Below are 27,381 nucleotides of genomic sequence, written 5' to 3'. Positions count from 1 at the left end.
GAGAAAATGTAGTAAAGAATAACATTGGTTGTAAGTTTGTGAACCGCCACAGAATTTTATGTTTCCGCATAAATACAACCTGATATATTATCAGCTTAAGGTCTTTTCACAACAGTTCTGTCATATTAAAGTTAGGACTTTGACTCTCCACGTTAACTTTGTTATTTTTGAAACCGTTCTTTATTGTAACAGCTTGTATGCACATTGTTTTATAACTATATGAACCACTAACTGTTCAAATTCAGCGCTTGAGCGAATATCTTGTAACTTTAGCATTTGGTGGTATATTTCAGAATAGATTTGAACAATAATACAAAGCAACATTGTCCCAGATAGAGAGAAAACAAATTGGCCCAACCCAGGAAACTACCACGTTTCAGGGCTGAGGAGGGTAGAATGGCAGAAAATGGTTGAAAGTTGAAAAAACTCGTTGAAAGATACAAGCTGGAAGCAAATAAAAATGAGCGAAATGATCTATTATAAAGATCTGGCCAAAAGGGTCGCATGGCAGGACCAGTTCAGATGCAAAATTTAAAAGCTGAGAAAAAAACAGAGAAGAGAACTGGTAATGTATCCAAAAACAAGTCAAAACCTGGCAGGAGGAAATCTGAGCACTGGAGGGAACAGGAGGAATACAGAAAAACTAAAAAAAAAAAATCCGGACTTGGACATAAAGGTGTCTTAAATGTAAAAGAGGGCAGTTTAAAAAACAATAGAAACACCAAACAATTACAAATGTCATAATTAGGTCGCATTTCACATTCCTGTACACACACTGTACAATTTCAGCTTTTGAAAAATGGGTTTTTGATTATTGTTTTTCCTTAAACCAGTCGTGCAATACCAAATTTCTCACCATGTTTGAATTTTGCGATTGCATTTTTCAAGCATCTGGCAAGAGAGAAAAATACTTACCCTTTACAATATCAATAAATATGCTTGTCATTGTTATTGTCATCGCATAATCATCCTGTTCCTCTTACATGGTGATAAAAAGGAAAGATGGCCAGCTATGAAACGCTAATGTTACGGTCGTGTCAAGATAATGGGACTAGCAGGGCTGAAAACTCGGGATCAAAGTGCGTACATTAAACCTAGCGGCGCAATCAAATCCTGGACTCTGATTGGCCATTGCCGAGAACGTCCTCTTGTAAATGCGGAAGTGGAACTTGTAGGAGTTCACCCTCAGTTAGTGCTGCTCGTATAACAACTGTGTCAGTGCTGCCCTGAAACAGACAGTTATAGAGTACTTCACCGCTATGTCTTTGTCATTCGAAGGAAGAGTTGTGCTTGTAACTGGCGCTGGAGGAGGTAAAATCGCTGTTTGCGAGGCTGTCAGTTGTATCGACGCCTCTGTAGCTTTCATAACGGTAGCTTCGAATGCTAATTTGCTAGTTGTTAGGTTGTTGTGGGGAAGTATGTGAGAAAAGTTATGAAAACAGCCAGTCCACGACTCTGCTGTCTTTCTCTGTGCTGCCGACGGTGCCCTGCTGATTATCTGGGTATTTCACTGATTTGGCAACGCTGGAAATAGAGCTGCAAGTCTCAAAGTTATCACAGTAGATAATGACATCTGTGTTATGAAAAAACATACAAATGATTAATGTTCTTTTAATTAGCATAAAAATAAAATGAAAAGGAATGGGGGAGAAAAAAAAGTCAATTTGATGAACACGGGGAGCAAAGTACAACTAGAGCCATGGCTTACAATCGCTCAGATGAAAGTGTGTGAAAGGGCACATGCAACAACATAACAAAGGCTGCAAATGGGGGTGTTTTACTCTGAAAATGTGTGCTTAGGCTCTTTAATTCTTGCATCTTTCTTTCTGCAGGCCTTGGCAGAGAATATGCACTGGCTTTTGCTGCAAGAGGAGCCTCAGTAGTTGGTAAATAAACAACTGTAATAATGGATGTTTTGAGAACAAGTATGGACAATATGTTGACTAATGTTAGATTCTCCACACGAATCCTTGTAACATCTAGTATAGTTATCTTTTTTTAAATTTATTTTAGTCTGACATCAAAGTGGATGATCTTGCCGAAGCTTGCTGCTTTCATGTTTCATCAGTCATATAGCCTGTTAAGAATTTCTACTGTTGGTTCATATCACTTGCTATATAATACTTCACATGGTATTTTTTCATTGTAGTGACCACCAAGACAACGCTACTTTTTTTTTTTTTTTACTACATAGTTACTGATGATGGCATAAAGAAATGCCATCCTTAATGACTTTTATTTCTGCCCGGACTGAGCAAGCTCTCTGCTCCGACAAAGAATCAGTTTAACTCCAGTCCTCTCTTAAGCTACTCACTTATGGAGGATTGCAGAATTCACCCCATTATTGCTAATCTTTTCTTCTTCTTGCAATAAAGTGAATGACCTTGGGGCTGACACAAAAGGGGGTGGCAAGAGTTCTGCAGCTGCTGATAAGGTTGTGGAGGAGATAAGAGCAAAGGGAGGCAAGGCAGTGGCGAACTATGGTGAGAACTATGGACTACCCCCCATCTGTGTTTTTTTTTTTTCCTCCTTGCTTTCCATGTACTGTGTAGTGTATGTAAAAATGGTTTTGACTTCTCTCAGTCTCTCTTGCTCTCCAATTAAGCTGTGTATCTTGTATAATTTCTCTCATCTTTATGCTTCTCACACACATGGGAAAAAATGCTTTTAAGGAACAAAGCAAGACTTTGATCAATGGGTTTCACAGGTTATTTTGTACATGGCAGATTCCTTTTTTTTTGTTTTCCGCTTTGCAGCAAACAATCATGATTCGCGATCAATAAAGGTGGCATGCCACACATCATCACACTACAAAGTGAGAAGCTGATAGGGGCTATCAAGGCTCTGTTGTACATAGTACAAGTTTCCTATGCACCTCACTCCTTGTCTGCCATATATTTTCTAACAGTAACTCTCTCTTTAGAAGCGCACACAACAATCAGCTCTTTCATTGAACCCAAACCAACAAGAAGCACACAATGATACAATCCTCTGAAAGAAAGAAAGAAAGAAAGTACTATTTTCTTTTCTTGTCCATACAGATTCTGTGGAAGATGGAGAAAAGCTGATCCAGACAGCCTTGGATACTTTTGGAAGAATAGGTCTGTATTATGTTTGAAGGATAATCCTGTAGTCATCAGTGGTGATGTGTAAAGTGCAGATTAGATGCCTGTCAGTGACGTTATTACTACAATTAGTTTAATCAGGTAATATTCTTTTCTTCCAGATATTGTTGTAAACAATGCTGGGTAAGTCATTTCACAATAATATTCAGAATATGTTTTGCCTTAATTACCTCATCTGCTCTTAGAAAGGCTTTTCAGTTGCAGTTATCATATTAATTGGATATTAATATATGGTAATTTAAAGTTTTTGCTCACGCTGAAAACACAAACTCTTTTATGCTCTTCTTTACCAAGGATACTTCGTGACCGATCATTTGCCAGGACCAGTGATTTGGATTGGGGTAATTTTCTGATCTTTACATTTACTTCAGCCTCATCAGCTCATACTATAAAGGGGTGATCTCATAATACCACCTTATTTCCTTTTGTTCGTCTAACCACCATACTTATTTTATTCATAAAAAGCAATTGTCTTTGTTGAAGGTTTAAAAATATACTTATGGTTACTTCTGAGATTCACACGGCACGACACAAGTGTTTAACGTTATATGTTTACTGTGACATTGCACCCACTCTGCATTTCAGACCTCATTCAAAGAATTCACCTGAGAGGCTCTTTCTTGGTGACGCGAGCTGCCTGGAACCACATGAAAAACCAAAAGTTTGGCAGGTAAGGAGCACAGCTAGCAACAACCGTTCATGTGGAGTAACAGCTGCGTTGCCCTATTACAATAGTGGGATTTTCTTTGTTTTAGATCTAACAAAGTTGCAGTGTCCTCGGCAGACACACTCTGTGTTACAAACTATCAGGGCTACATGGAAGAAAAAATAGAATTAAGAAAGAGTGTAGTTTTTTTCTCAAATTTGAAAATAAATATCAGCTTGCTAAGAAAAAAAGTGTGGAAAACATATTCAGGTAAATATATATTTTATAAATGAAGTCGAAATAACGAAAAGAAAGTTTTTTTCTGTAGTTAATAGATTGAAGTTGAAATAGTCTAAAATAAACCCGACATTTTAAGATTAGAGTTGGAACATTGAGATTAAATCAAGCCAGCACTGGTGCATAGAGTTGAGAAATGTGGACAAAATGGCCTGGTGACACTGTGCTTCAGAATAGGTTTTTAGTAATCAGATGATTCTTTCTTTTTTTTGTGCATAAACACTGCATGCTAAAAAGTAGAAAAAAATGTAGTTTGTTGAGAAAGTGAACCCACAGAAACCTGAAAGATGTGGCTGCATTCCAGCAAGCTGAAACCGGTGATAATGGATGAATGAATATGCTGCATCTCAGTTGATCAAATTGTTTGTTCCTGCAGTTGTAAAGCTCAGGCGACCACAATGAAGGGCCAAACATGCTTTGACGTTTGAATACTTGCGATAAGCTGAAGCCAAGTGGCATTGCTATCAATTGTTTCCTAGGTGGATTTGGTTGCCGTGTTGTGTGAAACGGTCGCTTGACAAATGCACCACTTCATAAACTCACTTCCACATCCTGTGAATGTACATTTTTGGGCGGGTGGAATGCAGTCACCCTAAAGTTGGAATTTATTCTTGACATTACGTCTCTGTTTTGGAAATGGAAAATAAAAAAAAACCTTCAGTAACCCCAATACTTCTTTGCATTATTCCTAGACTTTGATTAAGACGATATAAGTGTGTAATAAAATGCTGTGAGGGACTAAGGACTAATTCAGTTGTTAGCTAAGCGACTAAAGATGCATAAATATGTAGGTAATAATTAATGTATAGCATCACATTAGCAACGCATTCTGACTCAATATCAAGCATCACTGGCTACATGTTTTAAAATATTGGCATATATCGACACTGCAGACAGACATGTAATGCACAGTGGGCTATTTATTTAACCTTGGTTTACTACCAGGTCTTTCTGTCATGCTGATGCAAATCACAGCGGCTGCTTTCTGGAACTCAACAATCATTAATGTTGTTCTTAATTATCCCCGTTCTTCTCCCTGACAGGTGAAAATGTACCCTGCAATGAGAGCCCTGTTTAGATATGCGTGTTTTGTGTTATAATTAGCATGGGAAGGTCACACGGCCTACTTTGCTCCCTTGATAATGTAGGTAACAGTTGCCCTTCATAAACGCACACAAGCTGCTGCGCTCCAAAGGAACAAGTAACAACTTGCCTTTAGTTCGACAGTTGCTCATCAGTGAGAAGAAAACCCTTGAAAATAACAGTGTTGGCTTTAAATAAACATTTGATATAGATATAGTCTTTAAATTCTTTATAGAGACAAAGAGGATAATCATTTCCCTTTTTTTTTTTTTTTTTTTTTTTTTTTTTTTTAGTGCATTGCTCGTGCGCAGTCCTGAAATTCAATCTTTGTGTGCAGTCACCCCAAAGAAAAATTTATGGTGCATTCAAAGGAAAACCCATTGCAGAAAGAAATGAGAAAGAAGAAATGTCAATGACCCGACTCCCCTGTTCTCACTATATGAGAGCACGGAGGAGCAAACACATCGAACATATTTGTCTTCTGCACCAGGCCCCTAAAGCAACGTTTTATTGAGATGTTCCGTTAAAAAAAAAAAAAAAAAAGACTTCAAAGATATGTGTCGCAACACTAGCTGGTTTGAACATTTCCTCCAGTAAATGACTCCGTGACTATTAACAAGCAAAAGTAATTGATGTGAAAAATGCTTAGTCGTCGCCATTCTCCTGTTATTTCTCTTGTTGTGCGACGTGTGAGCGCTTTGATATGGATCGCTGCTTTCTTAAGACCAGTGAGGCGGCATGTTGCAGATGTCTCCTGCAGTTAATGTGGCATTGATGCTTAACCTCATTACTTCTGCTCGACTGAGGTGAACTCTGCGTGAGAATGTGTACACGAGTGCCAGACCGTGTGGTTGATGTGCAAACATGCTTTTATTTCTACAGTCGATCAAGTAAATAAGTCGCGTTTGTCGTTGTGTACCTATGGTAAAGGAGACATCTGTCCATGTGTTCTCATTATGTGACTAAATGCTTATTATGAACACTTGCACGTGTTTATGTGTCCATAAGACGTGTGTATTCTTTGTGCAATTGTGTGTGGGCCATCACAGACTCCCATTACTCCATAGCGATGCCTGTCACCTTGCATTAACGCTGACCTGTTGCCTCTGGGATTTTTTTCTTTTTTTCTTTCTTTCTTGTGGTCAGAATCATCATGACTGCCTCAGCTGCAGGCATCTACGGTAACTTCGGCCAGGCCAACTACAGCGCTGCCAAGCTGGGCATGCTGGGGCTTGCTAACACCTTGGCAATTGAAGGACGCAAGTACAACATTTACTGCAACACTATTGCCCCTGTTGCTGGGTCACGCCTCACAGAGACTGTCATGCCACCAGGTAAGCATTAAACGCAGCCCATTATTGCAGAGAGTTGGTCTGTATAATGCACACTGTGGTGTTCTGTTCACTATGTTGGTGCTCATTTATTCGCAAAGACGGTCATTATTTGGTCAGGCCAAAACAGTCAAGCGGATCTTTACCACATCTTTTCTTAATCCCCCTGAACAGCTGCAAGATGAAATGCCAGCTTAATGTAAATTCATGAAATTTGGGGTGACAGCACTCGCATTTGACATGCTAATGTTCATCTAATATTCAACAGCTTTGTTTTCCTCACTGTGTCAACAACCATGATGAAATCTTGCACCCTCTGAGTGCTTTAAAAGTTTTAATTTGCCAGCCCCCTTATTGAAGCAGGCAGCTCCGGCCTCCTTGTTTTCCCGGCCTTTCTGGCTGCACTCGCACACATACATAGAAATATTAAGTATGCCAATGAAATATTTACAGACGAAATGTTTGAAATGAAGCTCAGAACAGCTACAGATGGGGTACTGTATGTTACATGTGATGCATCCAACAAAAACTTGATATAACTCATCAGTGAGTCACTGTTTTAATCTCATGAGCCCGTAAAGACTGGGACAGCCACCAAAAGCAGTGTTTGTCTGCACCTCCTGGGTATATTTTCGCGTGCTCTGTGACTTCTGCTCTGTTGACTGTTGTATTAAGTGACGAAGTAGAGGCACGGTTTTGTTGCCCTGCCGTGCTGGTCTCCAGGAGCATCTGTCACTCTGTGCTGTGCCAACTGTCACAGGATGGCCTCACCTTGGTAAATGACTTGGTTCCATATGTTGGTTTTCACTGACTCAGATTTTTCTAAAAGACAAACAACAGAACTCATGGTGCTAAAAACCGTCAAGGCCAGCAAAGCAGAATGGCTTCTGTGTTACCACAGGCTCACAGATATTTTCAGTGCACAGATGGCATCTCGATTTAAATATTGAATTGTTATAATGAAAGCTTTTGTGAAGATATATTTCTGATTCATTACAACATGTTTAGAAAGGTCCTCCTATTTGTTATCAGCTTTTGAGGATATTAATCGTAAAATACCCTGAGATTCTTTTTGTTTCTAAACATAATTTGCGCTACTTTTAGACCTCATGCTTTAAAAAGTTCCGATCAGATGGATGAAGCACACGGGCAGAAGTTTGGTCTTACTGTGTAATCATATGACTGCGAGGCGATAAAATATACTTTGGATTCGTGTCATGTTCAGCAAATCTGTATATATTGTGAATTTAAGTGAGGTACTGCACAGAGAAAATCCATTTTTTTCCCTACAAATCATCTTTAAATGGATTTTTAGAATGAATATTCTAAGAATAAGAATAGTTATCTTGTCTGTCAGCTCTGGAGCTCGACACAAATGCTTGAGGTCGGTAAGATCTTGTTTCCTCAGTATTTTCAACATGAGCAAATTAAGCAAACATTTTGTCATTTTCATAATAAACCAACACAGCCAAGCCTTCCTTTGCCTGTTTGTACTGTTGAAGGACAGGCAAAGAAGCAGCTCTTCTTTACTGTATATATATGTGTGTGTTTTGTTTTATTTAGATCTCGTGGCATCTTTGAAGCCTGAGTATGTTGCTCCTTTGGTCCTCTGGCTCTGTCATGAACAATGTCAAGAAAATGGTGGACTATTTGAGGTATTCAGGAAAGTAACACCTTTCTGCTGGTTCTTCTCACTGTGCTGCTCGAGCTTTTTGTCATTTTTCTCCTTTAGTCATTGAGAACAATAATGTAGCCATAACACAAGGCAAGAAGGAGATACTGAATATTTATTTAATATCAGTGTGTTTGCTCATCTTATGTTTCATCTCTTCTCAGGCTGGTGCAGGCTGGATTGGTAAATGTGAGTACTGTGTAGTTTTCCTGAGGAAATGTCTGCATGCATTTGTAATATTCATTAGCCCCTGGTTCTCCTGTACTGTATGTGTGGGATTTTCACCGTGCAGTGACCCTCTGTCATTTATGTATGACTATGTGCACAGTGCGCTGGGAGCGTTCTCAGGGCCGGACTGTGAGACAAAAGAATAACCCCATGACTCCTGAGGCCGTGCGGGACCAGTGGGATAGAATCTGTGATTTTACAAATGCCACCAAGCCCGCTAATGTGCAAGGTCAGTACTGTATAGAGCCCGATATGAACTCGCACTCTATAAAACCTGCAAAAAAAAACATTTATGGGAGCATCGAGAGTATACACTCTTACTCAAGGGTGTGCCGATGGCGTCTCAAGGTTTTTGAATTCACGAAAATGTAAAGCACAGTTAATTTCATGCCGTTTGTCTTGAATGGTTGTTTCATTATTGCTAACATAACCATACAACTCCTGCCTAGAGATGAAATATTACTAAAACCGTTTTCATGCAGATGACACTTTCACACTTGTTTGACTCATTCCTTGTTGAGTCAGAATGATTCAGATTACAGATGATTGCATGACTACACTGTTTGCCTCTTGGCCTTTTAGTGCATCAACGCTTGTGTGCTATAAAGCAAGAATTACCTTTTATGTTTGAAGAGAGGGTTTTAGCCGTGGAGCAGATATCAAACTTTTTTTTTTTTTACAGTACTTGTGTCCTGCTGCTTGCTAACCCAACAAACTGTGTTAAGTGAAGACGTGTGTGTGTGTGTGTGTGTGTATAAAGTTAGATTATACAGGCTGCCTTCAGTTTTTATCATTTAATGCAGTTTTCTCAAAAGAAGCCTTAAAGCTGCTAATAGTGTTGTGTCAGACTTAACCAAAAAGAGAAGCGATAACAATAAAATTCCTGCTGCAGACAGTCATGTCTGATATAAAATGGTTTTCGGTCCAATTGCAGGTGGCAAACATTCTTGTGAGCAGGTTCAGCTGTGATTGATTTTCAGCACTTCAGCTCTGAACATCAACGTCGGTAAACACTTAAATGGACGTTTGGAAAAGAGACAAATGTCATGCCATGCAATTAGACGATCAATCCATAGAAGCATGATATGAAAAGACTATACCATGAGGGAAAAAGGAACAAAAACAACAAAAGATTTGTGGCATTACATAAAAATGCAAAAGGAAACAATAGGAATGAAAAGTTAGAACAAAAACTAATCGATTTGCTTCAGCTCTATTTCTATTGAATGCCAATGGGAGGTTTCTGAAGACTGAGCTCTTCTTATATGAGGAGGAAACTCCATGCTCCAGATATGAGGCGCGGCCACCTCAAAAACAATCACTTGTATTCACTTGTAAAGAAGTCTGACTGGGATGGATAGTTACTTTATTGTACCATTGGGGAAATTAGACTTTAAACTCCACAATGCTTCACCTGTTGAGTCCTGATGAAGACTCTTGACGTAAACCTTCTGTTTTGGAGGAAGAAGCCAGCCTAGCCAGGAACCAAATATAAAGGATAAGGAAAAAGATTGAGAGGTAATAAAACGATGAAAACTTTTTAAAGACTCTTGGAGAAACATGGGCCTTATAGCTTGTCTACAAGACTCTAGCCCCAGGTTGTATCACTTTAATACTGATATGACAAAAACAAATATGGCTGAAATATTGCCCACAAAAGCAACTTAACGTTAGCTTCTAAAATCTTAAATAAAACCCAGTGCAATGGAGTGATGGTGCAACCCATAGTTCATGGACCTGAGATGTGACGGAGGAATTCCTACTTATTCTCAGTGGTGTTATGCGCCAGCCAGCAGCCATTCTTTTATATGGTGCCTGTTACAACAACTGGGGCCAGTTTAATACATGACTTGTGACACGATTGTACCTAAAAGAGGGCTGGTAACCTCCCAGCTGTCCATGGTCAAACTGCAGACATGGGAAATGGAAGTATCTGAGAGTAAAATAGCCAGTCAGGTATTTATCTTTCTTTGGCCTGAGCTCTGGTCACTGTATGCTGTTCAGGCTGTTCACTGTATGCTCCATCATACTGTGATAACATAGTCCAAGGCCGACCCTAGGGAGGACAGGGGCCGAGTGGAGTTGAGAGGGTCAATCCTCATCCCTCAAAATGATTTGCTTGAGTTGAACTGTAAATGAATGGAAGATAAAGTTTACTGTACTGTCTCTGTGCTATTTTCACCAACGCACGCCTCAGACATTCAGTTAAGACCTCAGGAAATTATGTCGGCTCGTGAAAAAAGGACACGTCTCCGTCAATTTCTGACCAACTGTAAATAACATCCATTTCTTCAAAAATACAGATTTTTTTTATATATATGAAATGTATCCTGGACTTATTCATTCTTAGTTTTTCTGCTGCAACAAACTCGCAGCTTTATGCGTCACTAGCCTTTCTGGCGTGGAGACACCTTTTGAGAGCTCAATCAGAAATGCCATTTCGAATAGAGCGAATAAATCCCGTCCATTCATTGCGGCCTTTACTATCAGCTCACCTGTAGTTATTACAGTGAATTTGTTAACAACGAAGGGCAAGAACCAGGCGGAGTTCAAGATCAAGCAAATGCGGTTGGGGGAAAAAAAAAAAGCCAAAGTGAATATGATGTTGAGCATGAACAAGGGTTGCAGTGTTCCCAGAAGGTCTGATGCAAACAGGAGGGTGGCGAATGTTGATTATTCTCTCTCTCTCTGCCTCCTCCACCCTCTCTGCATTTTCAAATGTAAGTTGAAGGGAGGGTGGCGGCATTAATGTTAACTGAGCGGGGGTGGTCCCACAGGGTACTAGCTCGTCTCATTAGCATGACTTTGTTGTGCCTCTTCATTTGTAGCTTATTACAGGGACTTGTTGCAGCCTGTGTTTGGTAACTGCCTGCTGCCAAGTGACGTAATGAGTGACTGCGATATTCCCTGTCTCACTCGGCTTCTTTTCCTCTGTTGTCTCAGCTGGCTTTCTTTGTTCATGTTGTCTGAATATGAATTGATATTCAGATCTTCAGTTTATGGAATGAATATATTTATGGCCTGACTCGCTATGGCTTTTTCGTAATAACACGACTCAAAGTGACAAGTCAAAGTATTGTGGGTGAGAGCAATTGATGTTTGAGCCGAGAATCAGTTGGATTTACCTTTAATGTGCTGGCATCTTACATTTGTCCATTTAATTTTGTGTCAACGTCTCTTTTGATGTTATTTCACTTTGTTTGAATCCCTAAATTCATTCCTTTTTTAAATGTAAGTTTCTGGTGATTTTCACCATCATGGATTATTATTTTTCACTGGGAACCTCACACATGAATACAGTGGGACTACAAATTTGTTACGATAACTTTAGATACACTTCCCCATATTTAAAAAAAAAAAAAGCTTTTTAATCTCATGTTAGAATTTTATTTATTCAGTTCTGTTTTCACAAAAGGGGCCATTAAAACAGTGTGATCAGGTGAAGGTTATAATGTACAGTTGTTGTACAGAATATGTAGGATCCCTGCCAGCCAATGTCAGTTGAATGATTATAATTATGATCGTTTTAGCCGGCTAACAGAGCGCTAACCTGCGAAAGTAAAATTGCGTACAGTATGAAGGATGAATTGTCGGTAAGAAGTATCCTGTAACGTCCTCATTACAGCACGGTCCGCGGCTTCAGAGATTCCTGAGGCGTAACGATGGATACAGAATGACTTTCATCGGTCACCTCATGTGCTGTTATTCATTTCCTCTTCTCACCTTTGTGCAGAGTCTCTGCAGTCAGTTGTGAGTGTGCTGTCTCAAGTGGAGTCGGAGAGTGACGCGGGTGCGATTCCAACAGCAGCTGCAGCCTCTGTGGCGCCAGGAGCAGGGATTAATCCCGTGAGTAGAGACACAGCTTTGGCTGCTTCTTACTTTGACGGTAAAGGCTGTTTGCAGGTCTTGAAAAGTCTTGGAAAAAATGTTCCTCATTGTTTCTCCTGTAGCCTGCTGTACACATTACTGTCCAGTTCTGGCTTTTCTTTTAGCTGTTATCCACGAGGCTGATGACGGACACGGGTCCGAGCGCACGGGTCAATTCAGTTGTTTTGTCCATCCAACTTTTGACTGTAAACCATGAAAACGGCTGTTTTCTACCTGTGTAGAATGTGTGGTTTACGCATTTGAGAATCAGCAATTGCTGAGCGCAACATCTACTATTTAGGAGGAAAACTGCGGTTTCTGATGCGCCGGCGTAAACAATTACGGCGCTGTGTTGATGTCACAATTTGCTCGTAAAATGACCAACGCGGTGAGTACAATCGTAGCTTTATTTTTCCTCCGTCTTCTATATTCTGTCGTCCTTTTTCTTCAAAGACGGACAAAGTGGAAGGTTGATAAAAAGCAGCACAGACTTGTAAAAACGTTAGTTCCTCTGAATCATGTCTCATGATTGTGTGGCAGCGCATTACACTGCAGAGACACTGGCCTATGCCTTTACTTTCCTTGTTTCTTCTCACATCCCTGCGTTCAGGATCATTTTTGGTTGCAACATTTGGCAAATGGCTTTGTTGACGTGAGGCCATATAATGACTTCTGAAAGTACACAGCTGTGGACTTTCTGGCTGTTTCAAACATGGCAACTCATTACTCTTTAATAACCTCACACAGTATTAAGTCAGGGACGATAATAACCTTCTTAGCGTAGCTCCTGCAACATTCATAAGTGCTCCGGCGTCTCCTGTAAATATGAAAAGTTGACACAGCAAACAAGGGTCTGCGCAGATTAGCTTTTAAACTGCAACGCACAAAAGATGCTGAGGCACAAGAGAGACTCCATCTCTAGGTGCTCCTTCACTTTCACTTTACTGGGTTTACCGTTTCTGAATCACAGAGAGGGAATGGATGACTGCTCCCATATGGCTGGGTCGCCTAAATTAAACATTTAGCCACAAGTAAAATCACACCACATGAAATGATTATACAAAAGGACAGCAGCCATCTCACATTCTGTGAAGCTTCTTGTTGTGGGCAAGTAGGTAAGTTTGCATTCACAGGTAATGTTACGCAAATAACTGACCTCTTTCTTGGTGTTTGTCAATTCTGCAAATATTTTGAATTTGGAAATTTGTAAAGGGATGTATAATAATCCTCATCACCACCAACATGTCACACTGTAAAGTGTCTGTAAAGTGTAAAGAGGGAAATCTCACTCAGGTCGAATGCTTTGTTCAGTGCAGACTGCAGAAATACTGGAGCTGTGTTGAAGGAAAAAAGCCATAACAATATGAAACAAGCTTTTTTTTTAATGTCTGCATTAAAAGAAAAGGAAGGGAAAAAAAGGGATATTATTTTACCTCCTGTGAGACATGAGCAGAGCTCACTGGCCCTGTTCAGTGATGTGATACAGTTCCTAAAAGGATGTACGCTGACTCTCGGGTATTGGTGTCCTCTCTGCTGTGTGTTTGGGTGTTACTGCTGCCTGCCTGGGATTTGGAACAGAGTCACACTGTAGCCTCAAGACAAATATCACCATTGTGTCCTCAGTGGACTTGGCTGCGTGTGTGTGTGTGCGTGTGTGTATTTTGTTTGTGTTGTTCCATACGTACTCTGCTTGTTGCATTTGTGTCCTTGTCCTTGTTATGGTTTGTAGTGTAGCTGTGGCAGGTTAATCCAGGCTGTACTTTATATCATGCATCCATCCATTGCACAGCTGTCTGCTCGTCCTGAATGGTGCTGTGCCTTATGTTTAACAAGGATTTAGGTGGCATAGATTAATTCAATATTATTTTATTAACCCCCGAAGGCAAATTAAATTATATATCAATGTTGCACTGTTTTAGTGAAGCTGCATGGTAATAAGAGGATGAAAGGTGACGTGGAACTGTTGTATTATTCAGAGAGTTGATTCGGCATTCCTTTTACAGCGGAGCAAGTAAAATATCACTCCGTGTATAATGCAGTTATGCAACTGAACACCGCTACAAACGCCAGTCTGATCTTTATCCATGATAACAGCTGTTTAGAAATGGACCATATTAACCTTAATTGGCGACCGAGTGCAAACAGGTTTAATTCGATTATTGGTTTTGGTTTTTTTTCTTTGAATTTTTCAGCTCATGTCTGTATATTTATGTCCGTATAGATTAACATTCAGGAAATATCAAAAACACGGATGCACAAATGTAAAACCAAACATAAACTAGAATAGATTTTTTTTTAAACAAAATCAGCACTAATTACTGTAATGACTTGGACGATTTAGTTATAGTTAATTTTCTGACAATTCATAGGTAAAGTTGACTTGGAAAATAATTGGCCAGATAGTGAAATGATAGTTATCGGCAGCCATCATTTTACAACAAAGTTTTATCATGAATAATAGGAGAGAAACAGATTTAATTCTTGGACACAGTGGTAACATGGTCGGGATGTAACATTAAGCCATCAGACCACCAGGCTGCATCCCCCCTAAAAGGAAACTGCTTTCATTTTTTTCCTGATACCCTCTAGAGACTGTGGCATTAATCTTAGGAGTGCATATAGTATGAAATCAAAGAATGTGGGGATGGTTCTGAGGTATTTCCTACATCTGCATTTTAATGCAGTTTTAATTAAAATTAGGCCTCCAGAGGCCAGGCTTTGTTGGGATTTTTGACCACATATGAGGCGATATTAGGAAGAGTGTGACTCACAGCAATCTACCAAGCAAAAACTCAGCTGCCGGGTTGTTAATATGATAAAGCAGTTGAAATCTGCAGGACTGCTATGATGGTACTGTGATTGCCAGAGGTCTAATAATGATGTAATTCATCAGATAGCTTTTAATAAATAATTTAACTGATCGAACATACTCGTTGGCAACAAGAAACCAGCTGAACTGTTGCTTTTTTTAGAAAAAAAAAACACCTTTTTCCTGCTCTATTTTACTCATACACTTCACAAACTTATTACCTCTAAATGTCACATCAAGTTTCCGATACACTCTGTGAAACCACCGCTTTAAGGAGACTCTTTTCACACAGCACTAAGGGCTCGTGTTTAAGTGCTCAAGCCGACTACCAAAAGTCATCCTGCTCTTTGAGCTGTGTGTGAAGGAGCTCGTGTTTTACTGTGTTTTGAAGACGGAGGCGGCTTCGTTGTGCATCGCCGTTTCGTTTGCACGGTGCAGAGCGTGAAAAAAGGTCGATGCTCCTCTGAGTCGGCAGCGGACGAAGTCACAGAGTAGGTAACACACACTCACCAGGTTGACCAGAGGGAAAAGTAGGGGCTGTTGGCCGCTGTTTATTGTAAGTCAAGTACTTCTTGATGGCGATTTGAGTTTAGTTTCTTGTGTTGAGTTTATAGTTTAGAATATTTGCGATTTCCTGAGGAAATGTGCAGAAAGTCTTTGTAAAACGGATAAATACTTTTTTTTTTTCTGGGGCAGGGGGGTAAATATTTGTAATGTCCTGAATATGATGCAACAAATACATTTTACATCATATCTCCCACATCATAGAAAAAGTGGAAAAAATGCAGTATGTATGAACATATTTAAACTGTTTAATGGAAAGAAGCCCAGGACAAATTAAATGACTTCAAAGACTGCTAAAAATAAAGTGTAGAATATGTAATGTAAAGAATGAAATAATAATTATGGTGATAATTAGTTGAATTAATTTGGTTGGTGCAGATTTTCTATAGGAGCTCTAGTTGAATTAATGATCAGTTTTAGTCTTGAATCAATTGAAAGCTCTGCCAGACCACCTGAGACTGGGATTTATGTTGGCTTTAAAACATCTGCACTACAGCAAAGGGCTCCACCTTACCCATCTTTAAAAGACATTTGTGACTTACTGTCATTAACACTTGATTACTGCGTTGTTCTGCTCAAGAGTTGGTGCCCATTTTCAGGCTGCCAATTAAAACAAGTGCAAGTAGAACTCGACCATCGGCTCGGCTCCTGGCGTCTCTGCGCTGGCCACCTGTCAAAATCAAGACCCGTTTTGAAATTGTGCTGATCACTCACAAAGCTCAGCCCGATCCGGCCCAGGAGCACATTTCCGAACTGCTGATTTTTTCCAAACTCTTTCAGACCCCTCGGGTCCTCAAACTAAGAGCTGCTGGTGATCACAGATGAAATCAACTGCATAATCTTTTTTACATCCCCTGAAGATGAATTTCTTACATTCTGGCCAGTGTTGTAGTCGGTGTTGTTTCTCATATCTAGCAAACGTTTATTGCTTTCATCGAGTGCCTTTTAAAGCGTATTTAAGTGCCAACATGAACACCAAAACAGTTTTTATCATCATTCTTTCTTCTCATACATTAAAACTGCTTCAATGTAAGCGAGAGAACTAAATCTACTGGCCCCATATTCTTTACAGTTACACAAAGTGGGTGAAAATCTCCCTATGTAATGGCCTTTTTAGCACAGAAATCCCTCTTTATGATCCTCTAGACAGTTACTCTCTGCTTAACTGCACTGGTGGAATAGTAATGGAAAAAGAAAGAACTTAGCACTCAACACACAGTAACTTTTGAAGGCATCCACTTAGTTTGTTTAAATTGGATGGCTGCACTTTCATTATCTGTAGTTAAACACATTTTGGTGAGAAAAGAGGGTTGTATGTGAGTGTGTGCCACTGAACGTGCGTTAAGACGAAATCCCTTAAGAAATCACTTGTAACGGAGGAAACGATGCTTGGGAAAGCTAAGGTTTTTACTCTTTTTATTTATACTTTCTTTTTTTAGGAAGAACAAATCATAACCAACAAGAGGCTAAAACTTGGGCTAAACTTCTCCACACTCTAAAAACTGCATTCTTACTCTTCTTTTTGTGTTTAAATGGTAGAATTTTTTATTTTATTTTTTCCACTTCTTATCTTTTCTCCTTTCAGACTGAGGCTGTGGGACAAAAACTACCATCAACCTCCTTCAACTTCACCCAAACCCAGTGTATCCTCTACGCGCTGGGGGTGGGCATGTCCACCAAGGACCCAGACCATCTTAAGTATGCATCTTAGCAGCAATCTCCCCCGCAGCCTGTGGAAAGGCAACTTACGTGAATTTAAATGGAATTAGACGATGATCACTGATGCAGTCATTACTTTTACATCGACCTGCATGAGGAACAAACACTGACTCACGCTCCTGTGCGGCCATCTGTGCTGTTATTTATGTCTTCATCCTGCTTCATCTGTGCTTTTTTCACAGTCCAGTAACACTTACATTTTAATGTAGGTTCCTATACGAGGGCCATCCAGACTTCAGCTGCCTCCCCACGTTCGGGGTCATCCCCTCGCAGTCATCCATGATGGGTGGCGGGCTGAGCTCTGTCCCTGGGCTCAACATAGACTTCACGCAGGTTAGAAAACATACACGATCGTGCCTAAATGTCCGCGTGCGTGATCGTGCTTGTGTGTGCGACTTTTTTGTATGTACATATGCTTATGCATATGGGATATTTCACACAATCTTGCGTTCAAGGAAAACAGCAATAGTATGTATATTACTCATGCTGTGAGGTTAGGAGACTGGTGCACATATATGTCACAGCTGATGCCTTGTTTTGTGTCAGGTTTTGCATGGAGAGCAGTATCTGGAGCTTTACAAACCTCTGCCAACTTCAGGTATTTCCTCCTGTTTGTTTATTGTATGTATCAAATCATGTCAGGACGATCAACCTCAATTTATTAAAAACAAGAAACTGAGTCCCTTAGTTCACCTCTACAAGCCCATTTAAAAATGGGATGTCTGATGTGGTGAGCTTCACATTTTATAGCCGTGATAGGTTTTAATTGTATGATTCTATGTATATTCTGCTATACAGTAGCATGTCCATGCTGAGGAAACGACAACAAATGGATCCACATGTTTCCAGTCTGTGCCCCTTGCACTGCCATTTTATGCAAGTCACACAGCTCAGTTTGATGTTTTTCTGAAAGATGAATCCCTGACTGTCTGTCTGGAACCCAGAAAGTCGTTTAACAACGCTCGGTGCCGTTTTTGATGTTATTTCAGGAGTTTTCAGAGGCTCCGGCAACCATTTATACCTAGTATACAAGGCTTTTAACCTGCTGGAACTGCTTTTTTTTTATCCTCACAGTGACATGTCTCAATATTTTAAAAAGTTTTCAGTACGAAGCAAGATTTAAAAAAAAGTGTCAAAATCTCATCATGAAATAGATGGGAACATCAAATTATTGCCGGGTTTGCTCGAAAATGGATGATGAGCTTGACGGTTTTTATTTCTGATAATCATGGATTTAGTAATCCTGCAAAAGCCAAGCAAAGAGACATGCTGCAACCCTTTGAGGATTGAGTGTAATGGCACCTTGTGTCTTACTTTTAAACAGTCAAACGTGCTTTATGGATTGAAAATGGCACAACTGGCTCAGAATATAAAGTGTGTGTGTGGCTTTAAGTCCAAAGTAAATAGTTACAAAACATTTTCAGGAACGCTCACGTCTGAGTCCGCCATAGCAGACGTGCTGGACAAGGGATCTGGAGCTGTCATCCTCTTGGATGGTGAGTTTGTGGGGGTGCAACTTTAGTCCTATATAGTATTCATTTTATATTCATTTGTTTTCATCAGTTTAATGTGTCTTTTCCCTCGAGTTGGCTCTCAGGCTCAATTAGAAAAAGTTAATTTACGGTCTGTGTCTGCAGGGACTGAAATAATGGACCATGAAAGGCTCATGTCTTAGTTTGACAATTCCACAGAGATGCATGTTATTAGAACCACTCAGATATATAATTAATCCAACTTAAACCATAAAAACAGGGGACCTGAGGTTCCCTGCGTGTTTGCAGAAGGAAATTCTTTTTTCTTTTACATATGAAACCAGTCAGCTTCTGTTAGTGTGAAAATAAAGCTATTTCTGGGTAAGACTGCACGTCACTCTTGTTTGGCTGTAGGCACTTTTATTTAGATCGACCTAATGAAACTAACCAGCCAGAGCAATTATTTTAAAGTGCATCTGCTGATGATTGTTTCTTTTGAGCTTCTGTTCAGATTCAGACTTTTGTCTGACTGGTGCTTGTCTGCCATTGGTATGCTAAACGTGACGAACTCTAACCGCAAACTGGGGACCGTTCATTTGAATATATTATTCACGTTATATTCAGGTAATAGTTTTTCAGCTCTCTGACAATCGGCATGTAGATGTGAACATGTGCTGTTTACAGAAATGCCATCATATTTTAAAAACTAAAACACGTAAAATTAAGCTTCTGAGTAGAATTATCGAGGCCCACCTAATTTAAGATTTACCACATTTATAGAATATGATAGACTTTGAGAGATGAATCAACCCTCAGTCTTGGTTTCAGTAGTACACCTGTAAGACTTTGTTAATTTGACTCAAACTTAACTCGCTATGCTTGATTGTTAAGATTAGCTATGTAAAAGCTGGATCTGAATACTTGCTCCACACGTGAAACTAGCCTTAAACTCCAACATTTCCTTTGTTTCACAGTGAACACGTACAGTGGCGGCGAGCTGGTGTGCTACAACCAGTTTTCAGTGTTTGTGGTCGGAGCTGGAGGCTTCGGTGGGAGGAGAAGCTCAGAGAAAGCCAAAGTATATATTTTTTGCTTGTGTTACTTTACTGAAATGATATCACAAACGTGAACGTTGTGACACTTTGTAGATGAGTAAAAACAGAGTAAGTTGGATGAAGATGATCAAATGTTAAAACTGGGAAATAAAATAAATAAATAAATGAGAGACTTTAGAGAGCTTTTGAGAGGTAAAGAAGTGGAAGGGCTCACTAACTCTTTAAAGCATCAGCAAGTTCTAGAAAATTTCTTAACGTTTCTCAACACAAAATGGTGAGGAATTTTAGGGATTTCATCATCTATCGTTTAATATTTCAGTAAAACGTTCATCCAGGAAAAACAGAAGAAAAAAAACCCCCTCTGTACTAAATCTGTGACAGAAACAACTGCACGGGCTTGGTAACACTCTGGAGAGACATCGTCGGCAAACTCGGTCATTGCTGTGCAGAGAGAGAAAAACGTACAAAAACGAGTTCTGGGAATATCGCCAGCTCCTCGGGGCACATCCTCGTCTATCTCAGTCACGTAGTTAAAAAGGAAAATTGACCTGTGATCTGACGAATCGAAATCACGCACGTTTTGTCTTCCAAAGGTTGAAAGGGGCTGTTTTTCCTTTGTTGTTTTTTTTTTAAATCTGTGAAGGAATCGTTAACGCTGACTGACCTCGACTGGTTTAATTTAACACTCAAGTGTTTCAGGCAACATGTTTTCATCCGGATAACTTTCCTTCTTTCTTAGAGAAGGTCTTGCTTATTTCTGCAAGACAATACCAAACCGCATTGGTAGTAAAAGAGTCCAGCGGCTGAACTGGCCAAAACTACGGCAGTCAGCATCCTCACTTCCTAAATGCGTGTCCATAGAAGACGTGTTAAAGAACAGTGGTAAACAACAACATTTGATACATTACACTAGATAAGTGAGTTTAAATGTCAGTCGGCAGACTCTGTTTTTATTTACATCTTACGCTGTGCCACAGCTTTTTGTAGAGACAGGATTATAAAAACTGCCGCGTACTTCACTGTTTTCTTTTCCTTTTAATTTCCTCCAGGCCCCTCTGCCTCCTCCTAAGCGTGCACCAGATGCTGTTGTGATTGATTCAACCACCAGAGACCAAGTGAGTGTGTCTGTGTGGGTTTTGGTCGAGAATTCGAGAATACATAAGCTGAATTGATGATATGTGGGTGAAAATAGAGCACATTGTTGTTTTGTTTTGTCGCCCCCCCCCCCAACCTGAATTAATCATAAAGTTTGAGACTAAATGTGCGGCAGACGTGTTTAACAAGCTTTTCATTCTGTCTGAGAGAAAATAGAATCCTGCCTGCATGATGCAGCAGAAAGTAAAACAGAAGGGGGAATAAGAGGCTAATTCCCTGAAGCCTTTTGAATAACTGCAGTGTTATTACTTCAAAGGCAGTCTTATTTTAGGTGTCTCTCTTTAATTTCAGTGCACATTTGTGTTTGAGAGGTGGAGGGCTTTATGAATTAGATATAGATCTTAACGATGTTTGGTCTCCCTTCTGTTGCAGGCGGCCTTGTATCGTCTGAGTGGAGACTGGAACCCTCTTCATATCGACCCCAGCTTTGCTGCCCTGGGAGGTGAGAAACTGTACATGTATTGCGGGATGCTTGTTGTCAGATAGTTCGCAGCCCAGGGCTTTTTAGGCAACTTTTGTGTGTTGATTTCATGTATGCTTGAACATGATGTACTTACAAATGCTCTTTGCTCAGGCTTCAAGTCTCCCATCCTGCATGGTTTGTGCTCATTCGGCTTTGCTGGGAGACACGTCCTCAAGCAGTTTGCCAACAATGACCCCTCCAGATTCAAAGCCATCAAGGTGAGCATTAGCCGTGATTTAAGCCCTGTCACACATTTTATGAGTCATTGGTTCCCGCGCAGTAACCACTTGAGCGAATTTGTCGCTTTCATCAGTTTTCTATTGCTGACAAAAGCAATCCAGATCTGTCGCTCAAGGCATGCACAGATGGTCTGACTTTCTCCTGAGGAGAAAAAATGATTGACTGGCATTCTTTTTCCTTCATCTGAATTCATTTGAAGGCAGAATTGACACGAAATATGTGTTGGGGGGAAAAAAGCGCATGGCCGTATAACATGGACTACAGCCTGCTGTCCAGGTTATGATCTTTTCTACCCAACAGTGCAATATATTCAAAAACTCATCTTGGCCAAGACAAGTTGCACACTAATATTTAGCTGGGCCATCTTTAGCTCTGATTACAGCTCACGTTCACCGTGGCATCATTTCAGTAAGCTTGTATAATATTACAACATGCATTTCCATCCAGAGTTGCACCCATTTTTCACCGCCACCTTGTAATAGCGATGTTGGAGTCTGTCCGCTGCGTTAAGTCTTCTCCGGCACATCCCAAAGATTCCCATTGGCCTCCCAATCTGGCCTCTGTGGTGGCCAGTCCACGTGTGAAAATGACTGAATCCTGGTGTTGTCATCTTGAATTATGCCTGTGACATCAGGGAAAATAATCTGTTTCTGGTAAATACGTTTAGTATATTCAATATATTTTACCTTTTTAATTTAAGCTTTAATTTAATTAAAGATCTTTAGTTTTTTAGCCATAGAACGTTAGTAAACCTCACCCTTACCAACTGAAGAAACCGCTGATCAAAGCATCGCCTCCACTCTTCTTACCCGGATGTTCTCATCATTGTGGAACAGACTAAATCTGAACCCATCAGACCACATGAAGCTTCTTTTGCCCCCTGAAGACTTTCTGACTTTCAATTAATCTTGTTGATAAGTGGTTTTCTTCAGGCTACACAGCTGTTTAGTCCCCACACTCTGACATTGCGTGCATGGAAAAGCTCTTACTTCTTCTCTTAGAAACATCACTGGGGGTTCTGCTGTTGAATCTCTTTTATCTGATTCCACCAAACATTTAAGTGATCTTTGATCACTCGAGATTTTCTCCACATTTCTCCCTCACAGATGATGGTTCACCACTATCCTTCCAGGTTTTAATGTGTTGGAGAGTTCTTACCCCAAATTCTATTGGTTTTAGCAGTCTCCGTGTTTGGTTTGTTTGCTTGATGCGGAACGGTAACCTGATCCCTCTGAAACAGAGTAACATGTTTTCTACAGCCACAGGACGTGACTTCTGACACGATCGTGTAAAGAATGAGAAGCTGCTCACTACCTTAGTTTGGGTTAAATGACTTAATAACCATGACCAGCTGGAACATAATAATCACTGCAGTGCTTTCCTAATTACCTGTTTGTTTAGGTCAATCCAGCCAACCAGCATTTTCTCTTTGGTCACCTCACATTTTAGTCATGAACTGATTTAGTTACCGCCTCCGTCCCTCGGTCACAGTATTGCTCTCCTGCAATAAGAGACATCTTTGGCAGCTTTTCAGCTCACGTATCAAAGCTGAAACCGTTAAATTAGTTATGTTTTAATGCGCTCATTTGTCAGAATTGAACTTGACAGCAAATATAATACAAAAGTTGGGCTAAAATGGTCATTTAATTTAATATTTGGAAAATGAGATCACAGAAACACGTGTGCACACACTAACTGGGCGTTTACCGGGTCAAAAACGTGCAAATTAAATCTACGTGGAAATTCGATGAACCGAACTTCTCATGCAGAAGAAAAGTCAGAGAGGTTTAGAGTAGTAAAATGAATGGAAAGCAAAGAAATGCGTGGTTAAATGTTGTAAATAACTGATCTATCCTTGCTTTTCTTTCTCAGGTTCGCTTTGCAAAGCCGGTGATTCCAGGTCAGTCTCTGCAAACTGAAATGTGGAAGGAGGGCAACCGAATCCACATGCAGTGCAAAGTGAGCGTTATTTGATCAATTCTGTGGCAGCCTTCATCGCAGATTGGGTGACGAATGAGTCTGACCCGTCGTGTCGGAGCTGATGTTTGTCCTCGGTCCTTCTGACCAGCTCTCGTCTCTCGTCTCTTTCACACAGGTGAAGGAGACCGGTGCTGTTGTGCTGGCTGGGGCCTACGTGGATTTACATGAAACGGCAGAAGCTTCTCCACAAAGTCCCCTGCAGGTACATTTAGTCTGAAAGACCTCCTTTCTTTCAGCATCCTCCTCTGTTCCCTTTCATCAGATAGTTTCACGATGTTCTCAGCGGGCAGATGTGTATTTTACTCGAATTGTTGGCGGCTTACCTCACTAATGCTTCAAAATGAGCATGAAAATGAACAATGCGCAGTATAAACCACCTTCGGACACTAAAAATAACACTTTGTGAAACTTTAAACAGCAAACTGAACACATTGCTGAGTAAGGCTTGTGTGGAAATGAGGCCATGGCTACGGGCTACATTTATTCACCACTCAAGCGCTGTGTCACAACAAGCTTCTGTCAGGTTAGCGACGACAGCTTGTTGATAGCTACAGGTTGTACATGCATTATTTGCTTGAGTGTCCTTTTTAATGTGTTGTAGGAGTCCCGTTCTTTCTCGGTTACATGCGTTGCTTTGTGGAAGCCAGATGAAGAAAAAAAACCAAAACGCGTGCTTCAAAAGAAGAGATTTCATGTGTTTTGATGATGAGACGGATGGAGTCATCTGTGTTATCTGCAGTCAGCTGATTTCTGTGCTCAAAGCTTTTAAGATTAAACACTGATAGGAGAAGCTCTAACACCGATGAGCTGTGTGACGGCTCATAAAATTGCGAGGTGTAATGAGCCGTTCACCGATGGAGAGTTTGTGGAGGTTGTTTCACGAGTGCATTTCTGTGGTCGCCCTTCATTCGATGCCGGCTCCATAAATTGGCCCTCAGCCATCAACACTGTGAGGACCCTTGAATTAGACAGAATGAGAGCGTACGTTTGACACATCATCTGTGGAGACGAGTGTTTCTTTTATTTCTGCCCTCCGTGCAGGGAGGAGACCTTCAGAGCGAGCTTGTGTTCGCAGAGATCGGACGGCGTATCGAAGACTTGGGCTCGGAGTTGGTCAAGAAGGTGAACGCTGTGTTCGGCTGGGAGATCACGAAGGACGGCAAGAAAGCGGCCCACTGGAGTGAGTGCTCTGAATGTTTGACAAACGCTCGCTGCAAGAGAACGACTCGGTTCAGATCATTCCTCGGCCACGAAAGGAAAAGATTTGTTCACAGTAAAACAGTGAAGATGGTTGAAGACCGTGAGGTAGTAGTGGGATACTCTGTCCAAAGAAAAACACAATAAAGACTAACTGCCCCAGTAAGATCACACACACAAGATGAAGATTAGGTTGTCCAGAGAGCAGCTTCTTCTAAAAGTTATGCTGATCCCTGCACATGAAAAACGCTTCTTCTTCCTCCTCAAAGTGACTAGATAAAAGCAGCCAATCAGGAAAGTTGTGTATTACCCCTTTAGTGGCATCTTTAGACGTGGTCGTTTTCCTAGAAAACAAAGCGGAAAAATGAATTTGAAATGAGCAGTAAAGTTTAAGTTCATTTTAACCTAGAAAAACCAGGAATTGATTTACGTGAATGACTGAGTTTAAAAAGTCCGAACAGAGAAAGTCAGCGCAGGGGAAAAGTGAAGCTTTTTGTGCTTTTGATTAATTCCATCTTCTGCCGCCGCCTGTGCTTTTGTCTCCCGCTGCCTTCCTGCAGCCATTGATCTGAAGAACGGCAGCGGCTCCTTGCACAAAGGGCCGTACAGCGGAAAGGTGGATGTGACCTTCACTGTGTCAGACCAAGACTTCATGGATGTGGTGATGGGGAAACTTATGCCTCAGAAGGTAACACACAAGTAATCATTTATGCACTTTGCGCTGCTGTCTTTTAAGATCTTTCGTCTGGGATGGGGAACATTTTGACTGAATTCATGCAAAACAAATATCCCGTACATTTTGATTACAGCGAGAGCACCTTCAAAGCGCCCTTCAGTCTGTAAAGACGTCTTCTTATCCGATTTTTGAAAAAAAAGAAAAAGAAGCAATGATCTCTCAGAGGTAGACCAGAAAGCACTCAGCGTGGGTAATCAATCGGCACTACTTGTTATGTCTGTTGTATCCCATCTGTCAGCGGGAGTTGCCGTCACTGCAGAATTTATATGCTTCTCGGAGCGCTTGTTATCGATCCGAGGCCCGTGTTTGTGCGCAAGTCTTTACAAAGAGGTGCTGAAGATCCCTCAGGCTGGGTCTTTTTCCAGTCTCTATGACGATGAAAGAAGCAGCTGGGGGAAGATTAGTCGGTGGAGATGAAAAGGGACGCCGTCAACTGTCACCCAGGGTCATCATAACCTCGTCTTGTGATGACCGAGGAAAGCAGTGCACATCATCGGTGGTTTAGATCACCCAGTAAACTGACTCCTCCGCTGCGCGTGCACCTCTGGACCTGATGAATATTCTAATAACAATGAATGATGATTAAAAAAAACTTTAAAGGCTTACAGAATGTGTCTGTTTTGGTTTTTTTAGGCGTTCTTTGCAGGCAAGCTGAAAGTGAAAGGGAACGTTATGCTGAGTCAGAAGCTGGAGGTCATCCTGAAGGATTATGCCAAGCTGTGAGCTTCTCTGCCAGACAATCAGACGTCTTCGGGAACTAACCGCCATACCGACTCTCTCCTCCTCCTCCTCCTAATCCCTGTGCGCACTTTGTATGCGTTGCCTCTCAATGGAAACTCAATACTTCAGCAATACTTCTGAATGAAAATACGTTTTCGCTGCAGTCGAGACGTTTAGATTTCTTATGCCATATTTGCAGACGTTGGCATCAGGAGAAACTGTAACACAGCGCAGCTGCTTCGTTTCATCTGTTAGTCTGTTCTCGATAAACACGCCTTTCGCCTGATGTTAAAGTCCAAATACTTGATTAAACACAGATTTTTCAACGTTTGATTTGATATCAAATATTGTCTATGACTGTAAAACTGGATGGAGGTGATGACAGATGTGAGCTCAACCAGTTTTTCATCAGCCTCACTGAAGACGTGATTCCTCTGAGGTTCATCGTTATAACGACAAATTCAAAGTCAGAAGCGGTTCTACGTATCTGATGGTGGAATCAATACAAACTCAACCCACACCAATACAGACTTTTGCGAATCATGACGATACTAATTTGCTGGATTTTTAATGTAAACCGTAATTAAATGTAATGTTTGCTCTAATGAAAAAAGGCTTTTGTTGTTTGTCATTTGAACCCATTCAGATGCAGCCTGATGTGTGCGGCAAAGGTTGTCGTAAACTAGGTCACTGGTATGGATGAACCTGCCGAGCATCATCTGGAGCTGTTTACAGCTTCATGGTGGATTTGAACTCATCGTTTAGCTGCTCGACCCTCGGCTTCACAGTTTTGGTTCACTTTGTTGTTTTTGTCCACAACACGCTGCAGGAAACTCTCACAAATACAACCTGTACCTTCGCAAACTGTCCAAAGACCGGGCATTTCCCTTCAAGTTGGCAAAAACCTAAAAAAAAACTCCAAAACTCAAGATATTTGCACAAGAGAATTCTCGATCTGTAGAAACGAGAAGCTAGTAGTGGTCATTTAAAGGTTTTGGGCACTGGTTGCATGTGAGGAAACA

At 40.7% G+C, this 27,381-nt stretch overlaps 1 protein-coding gene across 1 annotated transcript; it reads left to right on the top strand.

The window, feature by feature from the left end:
• The first annotated feature begins 1,171 nt into the window (after window positions 1-1,171).
• Window positions 1,172-26,972, top strand: hsd17b4 (hydroxysteroid (17-beta) dehydrogenase 4). The gene is made up of 25 exons (XM_072387657.1): window positions 1,172-1,311; window positions 1,833-1,886; window positions 2,376-2,483; window positions 3,042-3,101; window positions 3,227-3,248; window positions 3,420-3,466; window positions 3,711-3,795; window positions 6,298-6,485; window positions 8,046-8,137; window positions 8,319-8,343; window positions 8,483-8,611; window positions 12,116-12,228; window positions 17,208-17,320; window positions 17,551-17,674; window positions 17,888-17,939; window positions 18,766-18,837; window positions 19,788-19,891; window positions 20,918-20,983; window positions 21,396-21,465; window positions 21,598-21,704; window positions 23,599-23,685; window positions 23,822-23,908; window positions 24,748-24,886; window positions 25,464-25,591; window positions 26,273-26,972. Exons 1-25 carry the CDS (start codon window positions 1,260-1,262, stop codon window positions 26,360-26,362), a joined length of 2,214 nt encoding a protein of 737 aa, XP_072243758.1. The 5' UTR covers window positions 1,172-1,259; the 3' UTR covers window positions 26,363-26,972.
• The last annotated feature ends 409 nt before the right edge of the window (window positions 26,973-27,381 follow it).

The sequence above is a fragment of the Leuresthes tenuis genome, unplaced genomic scaffold (assembly GCF_036924035.1).
Source record: "Leuresthes tenuis unplaced genomic scaffold, fLeuTen1.0.hap1 SCAF_6, whole genome shotgun sequence".
Taxonomy (NCBI): domain Eukaryota; kingdom Metazoa; phylum Chordata; class Actinopteri; order Atheriniformes; family Atherinopsidae; genus Leuresthes; species Leuresthes tenuis.
This window is presented reverse-complemented; position numbering and strand designations above follow the sequence as displayed.

Coding starts and splice junctions, on each gene's coding strand:
- hsd17b4 (XM_072387657.1), top strand. CDS start 1,260: ATGTCTTTGTCATTCGAAGGAAGAGTTGTGCTTGTAACTGGCGCTGGA. Junction 6,486..8,045: donor AGAGACTGTCATGCCACCAG/GTAAGCATTAAA, acceptor TGTTTTATTTAG/ATCTCGTGGCATCTTTGAAG. Junction 19,892..20,917: donor GAAGCTCAGAGAAAGCCAAA/GTATATATTTTT, acceptor AATTTCCTCCAG/GCCCCTCTGCCTCCTCCTAA.